We start from the raw sequence: 13,314 nt of genomic DNA on the forward strand, positions 1-13,314 counted from the left end.
TGTGAATGGACTCTGATGACACCAGAACATTCACTTGTCAGTCACACCGTTCTTCTCATTGTCTTGGTGCGTCGTGCAAACTCATCGTCTGTGTCGTCAAGCCGACCCAAACTGGTACAAGTCGACATCTCTGTTGTGTGACAAAGATTTGTTTGGAAGAAGATATCACTGAGCTCCTCTTCCTCTCATCTTTATATCCAGCAGCATGTCCTGATATAGCTCATGAGCACCTCTGGGTGTGAAGTCTATCGGGGGCAATAAAAGCACTCAGGAATGTGACTCATGTTCGCAAAGGTGCACAAGAATTTTCAAACGGTATTAGCGACTAATCTGGGAGAAACCTGCCTTTGTCACATATAGAGTTACGTGTCCCTGGGAGAATGTGATCTATGTCAAGCACGCTCTTCATGGCAAGAAGAGAACAAGAGAGCAGGCCACCCGAGAAAGTTGAACCCAAAAGAATGCAGCTCTGGTATTCATTAATGAAGAGCACTCGTCTCTGTGGTGCAACGAGAGCACAGGAACCAGATAGGGTGACAACGGGAGAGAGGAGGAACACCTATATCAGCGGTCTGCAACCTCTACAGTCCAAAGAGCCGCGTTTCCCCCCCCCCAATACCTCGAATTGCAATTGATCTGGAGCTGCAAAACATATTTACCCTGCAAAACCAAGATAACACAGCTTTACAAACTTAGAGTTTTACTTCATGTACCAAAACTGCTGTTGATGTTGTGAGATTTAAGTACTACAGCGAGGAACCAGGCTTTTTGAAGGAACAAATAAAAATCAGGACTACAATTGATTTATACTTGTTTCAGTCCTCCAAATAGAAATTTCAAACAAATACAAAGTGGGAGAATAATTGAGATAATTTGATCAAACACATTTTAGTTGAGGGGCCTAATGCAGCTCTATTTTCATCTGGAGTGGGCCGGACTAGTAAAACAGTGCCTTGATAAGTAATATGTATAAATAGTTTATTGTGTACCAAACAATTACTGCAGAAAATGACAACAATCTGAACAGAAAGCCAATCTTAATATGTCCTGGTGAAAAATACACTGAAATTAAAAAAAAAAAAAAGCTCTCTTATCACTGTTGCATTATGCATGTATTCGTAATCTCACACTGCCAACATGAATTTAAGCAATGAGGTGGCCGGCTGTCATGCCGATACCTCAGACACCCCTGCTTTAGCACATCAACTTGTGTTTTATTAACTTGAACGTGAAGCGACCTGTTTAAAAAGGACCAGACAAGACTGTTTAACTTTAGACTATTTACCAATGACAGTAGTCAAAAGGGTTAAACACAAAACACCGAAACAGGATTTTGTCTGGTCAATTTGGTCACCGCAGAAAGGGCAACCATGTATATCCAGTAATTCAGAAGACAAGAAGCCAGTTCATTTATTCAGGAATATTTTATTGCTTTTATGAAATGTTGCATGAATTCACCAGTAAAAACCTTCATATTTGTTTAAAGTTCACAGAAATGTCCATTTGAAGTCAACACTTCTTGGTTGGTTGTGTACAGCTTGACAAGACCGTGATTGTCAGCACATAACTTACAACAAACATACATAAACATCTTTGGCGTCCCGCTCAAAGCACTATTTGATCTAAAATAACAATACAAACATCTGTATAAAATATATAATAATAATATTAATAATTAACCTGTTTGTTAGTTCAAAGCTCACAGTCAACAAAAACAGCGTTTTCACCTTTTTTGCCCCACAGTGGTGACTGAAACCAGCAGAGTCACCACATCAGGACACACACTCACAAAATGTCATCACACATGCAAACATACTATGAGGGAGCAAACAGGGGGAAAAAAGCACCAATAAATGAAGATGATGAAATCAACACCATGATGCAACACCATCCCAAAAATACAAACTTACATCAGGCTTGTGTCAGTTTGGCAAAGCAAACAAATTACCTTCTATATAGTATGCAGCCCACTGATCATCACTCCCTTTAAAACCTGTGTAGAACCAGCTACTGAGGAGTAGGAAATACAACCAGCAAGAGCACTTAAATCATCAGTGTTATCAACTTAAATTAATCAACAAAGGGCAGTCTTTCAAAGAAATAACATTACGTATTAGGGAGGAGATTATTTTGATTAAAGTCCAGATTTTTTTGCTTTTTTTTTAAAGGCGGGGAATGCTGGTCACATAAATAACCTCTTACTGAATATTTATCTAGAGGAGCACAAGATTAAGTTAATAATCGGGGAATGTAGATACCAGATAAGATAAATATGTAGCTTTGTAATTGGATTAGACAAAGAAACAAAAAAAAAGGGATGATTAAGGAGGGGAAAGCAGCAAAAATATAGATTTATATAAATATTTTGGCACACACTCTCTGAGAACATGTTGCCATCTTACAATCCACAATACTGTCCAAGTACCTCAGAACAAACCTCTTTTCTCACTCTGCCATGCAAACTGCCTGCAGCTGCTCGGCTCGGCGAGAATAAGTGAGATGGAGTCCAGCTCTGCCTCTAAATAGTGAAAACAGCAAATTTCGGCCACTTTGCATCCAATATTTCATCTTATTCTCACGCACTCTTCACAGAAACCCAGAAGTGTTCAGTCCATTCAAAATCGACTTCCTTGTTGTCTAGATGAAGATCTCCACTGCCTCCGACTCGAGTTCATCCAGACCTCTGAACGGGTTCAACAGCAACTTCTTAGGCGCTGCCTTGTCTGGAAAAGAATGAAACAGAAAGAGGTGCAGGATCGTTATAGAAATGCTGAGAGGTGGACAAACGTAGTCAACTCACAAAGGTTAACAAACAATTTCCACAGTCAAACAGGCGCACTGCGGCCACTGTGCTCAGTCAACAGATCCACATTATTTCCTAAGCGTGCACATTCCACAGCGCTCGTGTTATGAACTATGACCTGAGCAGATGGTATCTGATTGGCTGCTTACATCGCAGCGTGGTTAATCAATGTGAGCCCAGGCCAAAACTCTTTTCATGTAAACAAAAAGATTTTTTTGGGTGGAATCTGTAGCTCTGCTATTGGACCATCGGCCCTGGTGAGCAAATCAACCGAAGCATAATTAACAGAGAACTCACCACTGATGAGCTTGGCTGTCCTGGCAGCCTCTTTGGGTTTGGGTTCCTCCACCGGCCGTTCTAATGTTCCAGGTTCTGACTGAGTGGAGAACTGAAGGTTTGGCAAAGTCTGATCATCTGACAGGCTTTTACCTAAAAACAAAACAAGCATTCAAGAGAAAATTACCCTGTTGAACTTGACAATGATTGACGATGACAATGATTGTATGAATAATATTGACACAGGAAATGTTACACGCAGCTCGCTTTGCAGCGGTTTGCACAGTCATGCTTTTCCAGGCCACATAGTGGTGTGGTGGCGAACACTTTTGCCTCACAGTGTTTATGGGGAATTAAATATTACTGGACTGAGTTTGAATGTTCTCCCCCGGCCAACAGTCTACATGTGTGTTGGGTCAAACTGTGTCTCTGAATTAGTCGTGTGTCTGAATGTGAAGATGGATGGAGAGACGGCGCTCCTCACCTCTGCTCTTGGTGCAGCCCTTTGTTGTGCTGATGGCGGGAGTGGAGGAGGCGGGTCGGAGAGGAGACCCCGCTAAATTCAGGAGGTTTGTCCGGGGGCTTGGCTCATCTTTCCGGCCTTGATCGTGGTGCAGCCTCTGGTTGAGTATTTTGATCACGGCATCTTTTTCCAAGATCTGAGCATAGAGAGCGCGGATCCTAAAAACATAGCAGAAGCGTGAGCAGAGAGCCGATAACAAGACAAAGAAGTGATACTTCTCTAAAGATTTTCTACTGAAAAGGCACCCACCTGTTCTCCATCTCCTGATTCCTGTAGTCTGCGACTGGCAGGTCGTCGTTGAAGCTGTTGTTGGAGGAGTGGCAGGGTGAATGGTTAATGATGGTCGTGTCTCTGTGAGAAAAAAAAAAAAACATAATTCTGACTTTAATTCAAATGTAAATGAGCTACTGGACATCTTTACATGGGATCTCCAAGATGGCAGAGGCTCTGTACCTCTGTGCAGCAGCTGTGGCAGCCACCTCCATAGCAAACTGCCTCATGGTGCTCTCCTCCAGGTACTTCTGCTCCCAGCGCACCATGTCTGCTTCCAGAGCCAGGATTCGCTCCTCACGCTCACGCAGGCGCTCTTGGAGGGAGCCCATGGTGACTCCAGGGGGCTGTGATTGCCTCTGAGGCACGAGAAAAGCAACAATTTGAAGCAAACTGAAAATAATGCAATGCTTAGAGCACCGTACCAGAACTTTTTTTTTTTTTTTTTTTTTACCTGTTGAGCTCGCAGACTCCTCAGTTCCTGCTCTAGTCTCGTCCTCAGCTTCATCTCCAGACTCTCCCTCTTCTCACAAGTGGACTGGAGCTGAGCCAGAGCGCTCTGAAGCCTCTCCACCTTTTCTACATAAGCCCTTTTCCTCCTGAGCTCCTCCTCGAGCTGACGACCCCGTCCCCGGGCCGCCTCCAGGGCCTCCTCAAGCCTCTTCGCCTTGAGGCTCTGCTCCTCCGCCGTGGCTCGCAACCTCTGCAGCTCACGCTCCACTCGTTCCCGATCAGAGTTCTGCTCCTCATCTGAAGCAAACGGGAAAAAAAGAAAAAGAGGTGGTTGGGTTAAATGCGTATTGATGCTTGAGGATTAAAGTCAAGGATTTAGCTTCAAGTGAATGCTTGGACTTATGTCTGGAAAGTCCTTCCTCATTAAAAAAGGGACAATATCTATGAACATGCCACACATTCTCCCTCATAAGTCCAGTAATAAGTACCAGAGCTGCGACATGGTGCCCAGTGGCCCTCATTTAGTGAAACACTTGTGGAATGCTGAGAGGAGGAAGGAGGAGGAAGGGGAGAGAAAGCTGCCCTATCCCTTTGACCCACATAGCACACAGCATTCCTCATCAAGGCCATACAAACATCACCACTCTGCCGGAGTCCAGTTCCTTAAACAGACAACATAAATCACGCTCACAACAGGTGGGAGGAGAGGAGAGCTTCATTTCCACCACTTCCACTGCTCCTCTGTGATTTAGAGATAGTTCATTTCCCTTTGGAAAGACGTGCACGGCTTGAATTCCCTATTATTGAAACTCCCTCACCGAGTAAGCCAAGGTTATGCAAGTGAAATTCCAGCATATAGGATGGCCTTAGGTACAAAACGGGCCCCATGCTATGCAGTAATCCAGTCCAATCAAGCATGTTGATTTAAAAAGGAGGATGTAGCACAGAGCCGCGGAGAGGAATTCAGCCAAGCAGACTTACTTTGTTCAAGGAGTTTCGCCATGATGTGCTGGTTGTGGTCAGCTGCCTCCACTTCTTTTGCAACATGAGTTCTGGCATTTTCCAAGTTTTCTGTGATGCAACAAAGTTTTGAAATTAAGACTAAACCACAATGTTTTGTTTTTTTATTAGAGGTTGCTTATGTGTTTCTGTATTAGTACCTCTCAGGTCTCTGTTAAAATCCTGCAGTCTCCTGATCTCGGCCACCAGCCTCCGCCTCAGGGTCTGCTCCAGGTTCTCTCTCTTACTGCTGCCCTGCATCAGCGTCTCGTAGGCCTCTGAAATACGCTGGATCTCCTGCTCCAACTGAAACAAGGCCACAGAAAAGAGAGGAAGAGACGGGGAGGGGAGGAAGGAAGGGAGCACACAAGTGGAAAAGGGAAAGAAAAGTTTTTTTTTTTTTTTGGTTAGCCTACTTCACATGCCGGAAAGGGGCAGGGACATTGATGCATGTTGGTACAGTACATAAATACACATTCAAGCACGTTTAGAAGTGTGTGCAGCATACTCAGTCTCTGTGTGTGTGTGTGTGTGTGTGTGTGTGTGTGTGTGTGTGTGTGTGTGTGTGTGTGTGTGTGTGTGTGTGTGTGTGTGTGTGTGTGTGTGTGTGTGTGTGTGTGTGTGTGTGTGTGTGTGTGTGGCCTTCTATTTCTGTCTTCTTGAGGCACAAAAACTTGGGTCACACCACGCTTGTGGTATCCAACCTGCAATGTGGGGCCACAAATGTTCGACAATGACGAGGTTTATATATTTTTTATGGTTAACGTGTAGCTTTGGGGCTGACATTATAATTAATAAGGTTAATTTTAGAGCTATGCACTCAGCGGTGGTGGCTAAGGTGAGGGTAAGGGGCAAAATTATTTATTACGTCAATGGAAAGTCCCCACAAAGATTGCACTGCGAGTGTGTGTGCTTATATGTTTATATTTATGTTTTTATTAGTATTGGGGTGACCTCAATCTGTTTATACTCTGTGGGTGACAAAGAAGACCTCATAATGAAAGTGAATATGTCTTTAAGTTAAAGGTTGGAGTTAAGTTAAGGTTAGGCACATTGCTCAATTTGAAGTATGTATGCAGTAAAGTTCATGTAGTGCCAAAAAAACACAAAATGCATGCACCTGCGTGTGTGTGTGTGTGTGTGTGTGTGTGTGTGTGTGTGTGTGTGTGTGTGTGTGTGTGTGTGTGTGTGGGTATAATTCTGAGAAGGAATTCAAGCCCGCACCACTCCCTTTGAGACTGATTTATATCTACATTCCTGAGGGCTGATAGCTGCAATTCCAGGTGTGTGAGTGCACATGAGCGTGCGCATACACAACACAAGTTAACACAGGCACATAGAGCGTCTCTCTCTCTCTCTCACACACACACACACACACACACACACACACACACACACACACACACACACACACACACACACACACACACACACACACACACACACACACACACACACACACACACCCACACACACTGGTTTGGGAAGGCTGCCAGCAGAGAGAAGGTGTGCATGCCTGTGCCTGGGTTGTGGAAACGGCAAAGAGAGACACCCACCATTACAACAGTCACTCAGGCATGTTTACTCAGGGCTGCGGCCTGACGGAGAAAACTTTCCAACCCTGGCAATTATCATTCTTTAAGGCTGAGGAGACGAGGCAAGGGCCATGTGACATAATTCCAACAGAGAGTGGATTTTACAAAGATTGGCTGAGGTGTCAAATGTCACTCAAGCTGTTTAAAACATGGCGGATGTGTAAATATCCAATGTTTCCATCACAAAAGGTGACAAAATAACAGTAATAAATGTTTGGTTGTGGGAAAAAAATGGGAACTTTTTCCCCCACCCCCTTAACAGAGCAGCCTCTTATGTTCGACCCCCACCCGCCCACTCATTAGCTGCACGGGGGTCACAACCCAATCGACTGGCTGCGTGTCAAGCCCCGGCGCTGAAAATCTATGGCCTCCCTTGAACTAAAGCAGGCACACACACACACACTTTCTGGCCTCCACTCGGCCAGCCACACAATGAAAGGAGTGTGTAAACACAGTAGCAGGCTGTGACCTCTGTGCCTCTGTGGCATGAAGGTAGCAGCTGCTGATCTCATCTGTCCATCCAGATGAGGGAGCGTGCCTGGGGTTGGGTATCAGGGCAGCAACTGTCTGCTGGGGTTGTGTTTCATCGACAGGTGGCTGAAAGCGAGGGTTTTGTCTGGATGGTCAGTCGGAGTAGAGCCACCGTTTCCTCTTTGGGCAAAATCCACTTCCCATTTTTAGTGTGAAGGGTATAACCATATATAGACTTCTATTTGACTTGTTATTGCTGTGAGCTAAAATTACTGAGTTGCGAAAACTGTCGTGATCATTGCTTCTCCCCATGAATGTAGAGACTGTGTTTGCTTGTTAAGAAAAGCTGTCACCCATGAGTCTGGTTCTGATGGTGATTTCTTCATTTTTTTTTCTAATGTGAAATGATTTCTTCTATGTCATGCATATGAATGTAAATGCCATGAGATTAAGGATTATAACTGATAAGAACTTATTTGAATTGAACTATTATTTCAGTCAATAATGTTTTTACAGCCCCTTATTTCATTTATCCTTTATCTTTGCTGGTGGTTGGAGTATCCCTAGGGGTAGTTTAGAGTACTGCAAGGGCATATGATTGGTTTTTTTTTTTTTTTTTAATATCTTCATTCATATAATTGTGAATGGAAGTTATTCAAGCAGTGGTGGCCTCGAGGTTAGTGAAGCAGATTTAACATACTACTTCGCAGGTTCAATCCCCATAGCTGCAGTGGGTCCCTGAGCAAGACTGTTGACCCCCACCAGCCCCCCTGGAGTGCCCTAATATGACTGCACCACTGTATCAAATAAATAGGATGGATCAATGCAGAAAAAAAGGGAATCTCTCCAAGAGGATACTCAATATGTTGGATGTTCAATATTGATATTTTTTGGTAAAATGTTGCTTGTCTGATTGCTGCGCTCTTTCTTGTTTTTTTAATCATAGCACTTTCGAGGGTCTGTATAAAAAAGTCATATTTTTACTGTAACCATTATATAACATAATTGTTCAACAAGTTAAAGCCCTAATTATTAGTGTAACTTCTTTAAAGCAATCAGCTCAACAAAGCTCAATCATCTTGGTAGAGTTGTTACTTTCTTTTCTGAATAGATTCTTTTTTTTAATAACTAAGACAATGAAATTTGGCTTATTTGGGATTGTAAGTAAAAAAAATAAAAAATGACATGTGAAAATGAGACAGTCCACCTCTTTTGTGGATCCTCTGACCCATCCAACACACCCATAGAAGATAGGTTTATAACTTCCTTACCTTCTGAATGCGGCCAGTTTTCTCCCTGTGAGCTTCCAGCTCTTGCCTCAGTCTGTCATTCTCCATCAGAAGCAGCTCCACCTGGTTTGGCTCCTCCAGACCAGCAGGGGGCAGGCTGTTAAATGAGTTGTAGCAGGGGGCTTCTGCTGGCTGACCAGATTGGACATACCTGTGAAAGAGAGAGGGAGAGAGAGAGAGAGAGAGATGAGTTGAGGTCAAACTCAACATGACATCAAACTTTGGAGGTTGTGGATGTGATCAAATATGTTTTTGAGTGAAGAAATATCCCTCTATTCTCCTTTTTTCACATGCAGGCAAGCTGACTCTATATGAGGTACATACACATTTATAGCATCTTGGCGAACCACAGGCATGTTGAGGTATCCAGTTGCAGGATGCAAAACATTATAAACACCTACTTGCTTCCCTGTAAGTACTTTGAGGAGGAAATGTGAATCGCTATGCGGGCTATGGCGTGACTCACATTGATAAATATGTGTTTACGCATGTGAAACACAATGGAAAGCAATGGGCGGCCCCTCGTTACAAAAAAAAAAAAAAAAAGAAGAGGAGGAAGAAAATATGACACATGATGTAAGGGAATGTAAAAGTAGTTCTGAAAAAAAAAAAAAAAAAAAACAGCCACACAGGCACAGATATGATTGTTTTTGTACCTGTGCTGCTGAGCCTGCGCTGGCTCCGACACCTGGTGTGGGATAAATCCTTGGCCCTGGATGGGGACCGAGTACTCTGGCGGCGGGCTGCGTTTGTCCATGCTCGGCCCTGCGCTGGGAGGACATTGCGGGACGTAGTAAGGAAGCTCGGGGTAGCTGTGAGAGGTGATCCGAATGGCCTCCATTTTGGCCTCCGCATCGTTCCTCTCGAGAGAGATCTGCATGCGATGCTCACTGAGTGACCGCACGTGGCTGCACTTCAGCTCCATCAAATCGGCCTCTTCGTGGAAGGCCCCGTCGTGCAGGAGCTTCCCCTCGTGGAGCTGCCTGACGGGGCCCGCGCCTGCCCAGTGGGACGCCAGATACTGCGAGTGCGCCTTGGCTTGCTCATACGTCGGCAGGGTCTCCCCGTGCAGCGGGTAGCCACTTTCCGAGTGAAGGTAGTCCCCCTGGTGCTCCTCGCCCTGCGGCTCCTGCCTGGCAGTGAGCTGGGGGAACAGCGGGTCCTCCTGTGTGAGGCTCTCCAGAGAAGACCGCGGGCTCCTGCTCATGTCGCCCCCGCTGCTGGGGCCGCTGTTGCTCCCACTGCCTCCACGCAGGGCCTGCTGCTGGATGGCGAGTAAGGTGCGGGTGTCTGTGGGGTTTCCGTAGCGAAGCTGCTCCTGGATGAGCCGGTGCAGGACGGTGCCGGACGGCTCTTCAGTGGATGACATCATGCTGCGCTGGATGGAGTAAGCCCCTCTTATAGTCAGTGGATTTGCTTTTTATCAGTGGGTGAAAATCTTCAATATAACAGCTGTGAACCTGGATCACACAAACACACACAAACACACACACACACAAAAACAAACTTAAATGAAAATCTTTTCATAACGGAACCAAGTGTTATATTACAATCCTAGAAATACAATAACGAACAAAGTTTAATGGCTCATAAATAAATATGAGGCTTTGAAAGTAAACATAATGGCCTGACATATCATGTAAAATGTGAGTTCTCAACAGCGACAACACAGAGATGTGGAGACATTTTTCACAGCAGCCAAAAAAAAAAAAAAATTGCATGCGCCAAAAATTCCGCTCTCACGGGGGAGCAAAAACGCACAAAACAGCATCGGCAAATAACTTCACTCCTCTATCACACTGTCCTGTTTAACACTGTAAAAAAACACAACTAACTACCACACGATACACAGATCAACAGGCGACGTTAAAGTAAAACCCTTCTCTCGTGTTTACAGTTTGGTTTTGACTTTGCTGCGGAGGAGAAAGAGAAAAAGACGCTCCGCTCACCAGCTCACGCGCTCATCGTAAAGAAGCGTCGTCCTCGGGGTGTTGAATTCACACGGATCCCTCTTATTTCCATGAAAGTTCTCCTTTCCCTCTTTCTCCCTCACTCAAACCCCTCGTCCTTGCCCCTCCGGACGGGCTGCTGCTCCCCTCGCTTTGCTCGGTGAAGTGATTGTGGAGGGAGAGCAGGCGGCGATAATAAGTAACCGAGGAGGGACTGAGGTCGGAATGCCAGGAATGTAAAACGCGAGGTCCCTCGGGGATCAAAAGCGTAAAACCACAGCGGAGAGGGGAGGAGGGAGGCTGCAGTGCGCTTTAACATCGCCAATGAGCGGAGGAAAGAGGCAGTCCGGGCGGCTGGATGTGTTCTACACATGTATTCCCGCAGTGTTCGTTCACGGGGGAAAGATGATGGGTATTCTGGAGAACAGCCCAGCGGAGGAGGTTTTTACGCAGCAGCTCGCCAAAGTTGTGTAAAGTTTGTGTGATCCTCGTCCGGATAGATAGACATTATGGCGAGGATTGGAAAACACGCATTCTGATCAATGGGTATACATAAATGGGAATCACAAAGCGTTTAATAAAGCGACTTAATGGTGAGCAGCCCCCAACCTCTTAGACCCCCCCCCCCCCCCCACCACCACCACCACCACCACCACCAGCTCTCCCATTGCTTTGTCTCCAAGCAGTCACTTTTTGTTGAATGCCAGACTTCCTGATGAGTTTTTGTTCTATTTTTTTTTCACTTTCTAAAATATTTGTACGTTTTTTTTTAACACAGCTAAACATCTAAAGTTTCTCTACAGTCAGCCACTGTTGTAACTGTCAGCCGATGTTTTAAAAAAATAAAAAAATAAAAAACTTTTTAATTCATGTCCAAAACACTTACAGAAAAGTAAGTTCATGAAATAGTTTTAATCTATTTCATAGTTCGATATATTTTAAAATGGGAAGTGTTTTGTGTATTAACTGTTATGTTTCTTTGTCTGTCTGTCTGTCTGTCTGTCTGTATGTATGTATGTCTATCTTATCTATCTATCTATCTATCTATCTAAATATCTATCTATCTATCTATCTATCTATCTATCTATCTATCTATCTATCTATCTATCTATCTGTCTATCATGAGTCAATATAATCAATAATAAAGAATGATAACTCTTCAAAATATGAGTATTTAATTAGAAAATGCAAACAATAAGAGATGGAAACAAACCTATTCACAGTCATTTACAGTGGATTATTTGATGGAGGTCCACCTTATAATACTACACAGAAGAATACATGTTAAAGATGCATATACCTTTTTTGAATCAACATAAACTTGGCACCTTTAAAATGAAACCTAACTGAAACTATACATTTTATATAGTTTTTGAGTGCCTAATTGGATTACAGCCCCCCCCCAAAGAAAAAAATATATACAAATGAGTGACCATTTTATCATTTTTAATGAGGAAACTATTGGTATTAAAACATAGTGCTGCAATGAGAAGATTTTGTCATCAGCATTAGTGAAATTTCAAATTGTCTTTATCAAATTTTACCACTGCAGCAATCTCAACATGCTTCACAAGATCTAAGTCATTCAGCCATTCACACACGAACGACGAGGGCGGACATGCAGGACACTTACACACTTACGGCATAAACTTGGGCTTCAGTGTCTTGCTCAAGGACAAGGACAAGATGGAAGTATCAAACCCCAAACCTCCTGATTGGAAGCCAATCAATCTGTCAAGATTAAAATTCCTGGGAGTATTTTATTTGACCTTATCCTATTGTAATAGAAGAGGATATCACTGTAGTCAGTTCTATATGAAGCTACTTTACGTTTTGGTCAAAATAATAGAAAATAAAACAAAAACAGTTAAGTTTTGATTTGTTAAGATTTGTTAGTGTTCATCGCTGGGAAAGATATGATGAATTCATTACTCATTTATGAATGGAAGCCTTATTCCTCACATGTGATGACTTGTTGGCTTGTCTGAAGACAAATATCCCACGTTTGAAAACACAAATGCTCTTTTAAGTTGGGCAAAGTTTGAAGGAGTGCCACCCGAACACTCCTCCTTCAGGGTTTTACCCAGCCAGGAGGCCTTCTGAGAAAATATTTGAGAAATTACGAATAAGTAGAGCATAATTATGAAGTTTATTACTCATATACTTAACGAAATGGTGCTTTATACTCTGTCATAGAGGTAAAGCCTTTTTGAACGTTTTTCTTTTTACCCTGGTTATAGCACTAAATTATATTTAATTAAATTTAACACATTTTGAACTCTAAAAAAAGAGTAAAGGCAACATGTCAAAGATACAAACTAGCATCAAACTTGTTGAACACAGTCCAAGGCCGGCCAACCAACCCTTTGCCCATCCAGTCAAAATCTCCCAGGTTGACAAAGTACATTTCAAAAGATTACCCTCAACATAAACTCATTACTAGTGGACAGCACTAACTGTAGTTGTAAAAATCAGTTGTATAAATCAGAAAAGTGAACATTTTACAGTTATTTCACTGAGGTTGTTGTGTTCAGGGGGTTTGTGTTCCTCCTTTGTGGACATAAAAGTCATATCAACAAGACCCGAGTCATCAGGTGGGGCAAATAATCTTGTTTTAAACTAGAGGAATGCAAAATGCAACCCGCTTCTTGAGGGTGGTACAAACTAAAACCCTGGTTCTTTAAAT

General features: G+C 43.4%; 1 protein-coding gene across 2 annotated transcripts; it reads right to left on the reverse strand.

Moving 5' to 3' along the window:
- Window positions 1-1,411: 1,411 nt before the first annotated feature.
- Window positions 1,412-10,859, reverse strand: LOC308135460 (angiomotin-like 2a). 2 transcript variants are annotated; one of them, XM_080503467.1, is made up of 11 exons: window positions 10,629-10,859; window positions 9,336-10,139; window positions 8,662-8,830; window positions 5,486-5,630; window positions 5,307-5,396; window positions 4,327-4,622; window positions 4,056-4,231; window positions 3,852-3,905; window positions 3,564-3,760; window positions 3,101-3,232; window positions 1,412-2,723 (listed from the first exon to the last, which is right to left on the reverse strand). In XM_080503467.1, exons 2-11 carry the CDS (start codon window positions 10,049-10,051, stop codon window positions 2,638-2,640), a joined length of 2,061 nt encoding a protein of 686 aa, XP_080359593.1. In that variant the 5' UTR covers window positions 10,052-10,139; window positions 10,629-10,859; the 3' UTR covers window positions 1,412-2,637. The 2 variants fall into 2 exon arrangements, with proteins under 2 accessions (XP_080359593.1, XP_080359592.1); XM_080503466.1 differs by having other exon boundaries at window positions 3,852-3,953; window positions 10,629-10,857.
- Window positions 10,860-13,314: the final 2,455 nt, after the last annotated feature.

Source organism: Blennius ocellaris, assembly GCF_963422515.1.
Source record: "Blennius ocellaris genome assembly, chromosome: 10".
Lineage (NCBI taxonomy): Eukaryota > Metazoa > Chordata > Actinopteri > Blenniiformes > Blenniidae > Blennius > Blennius ocellaris.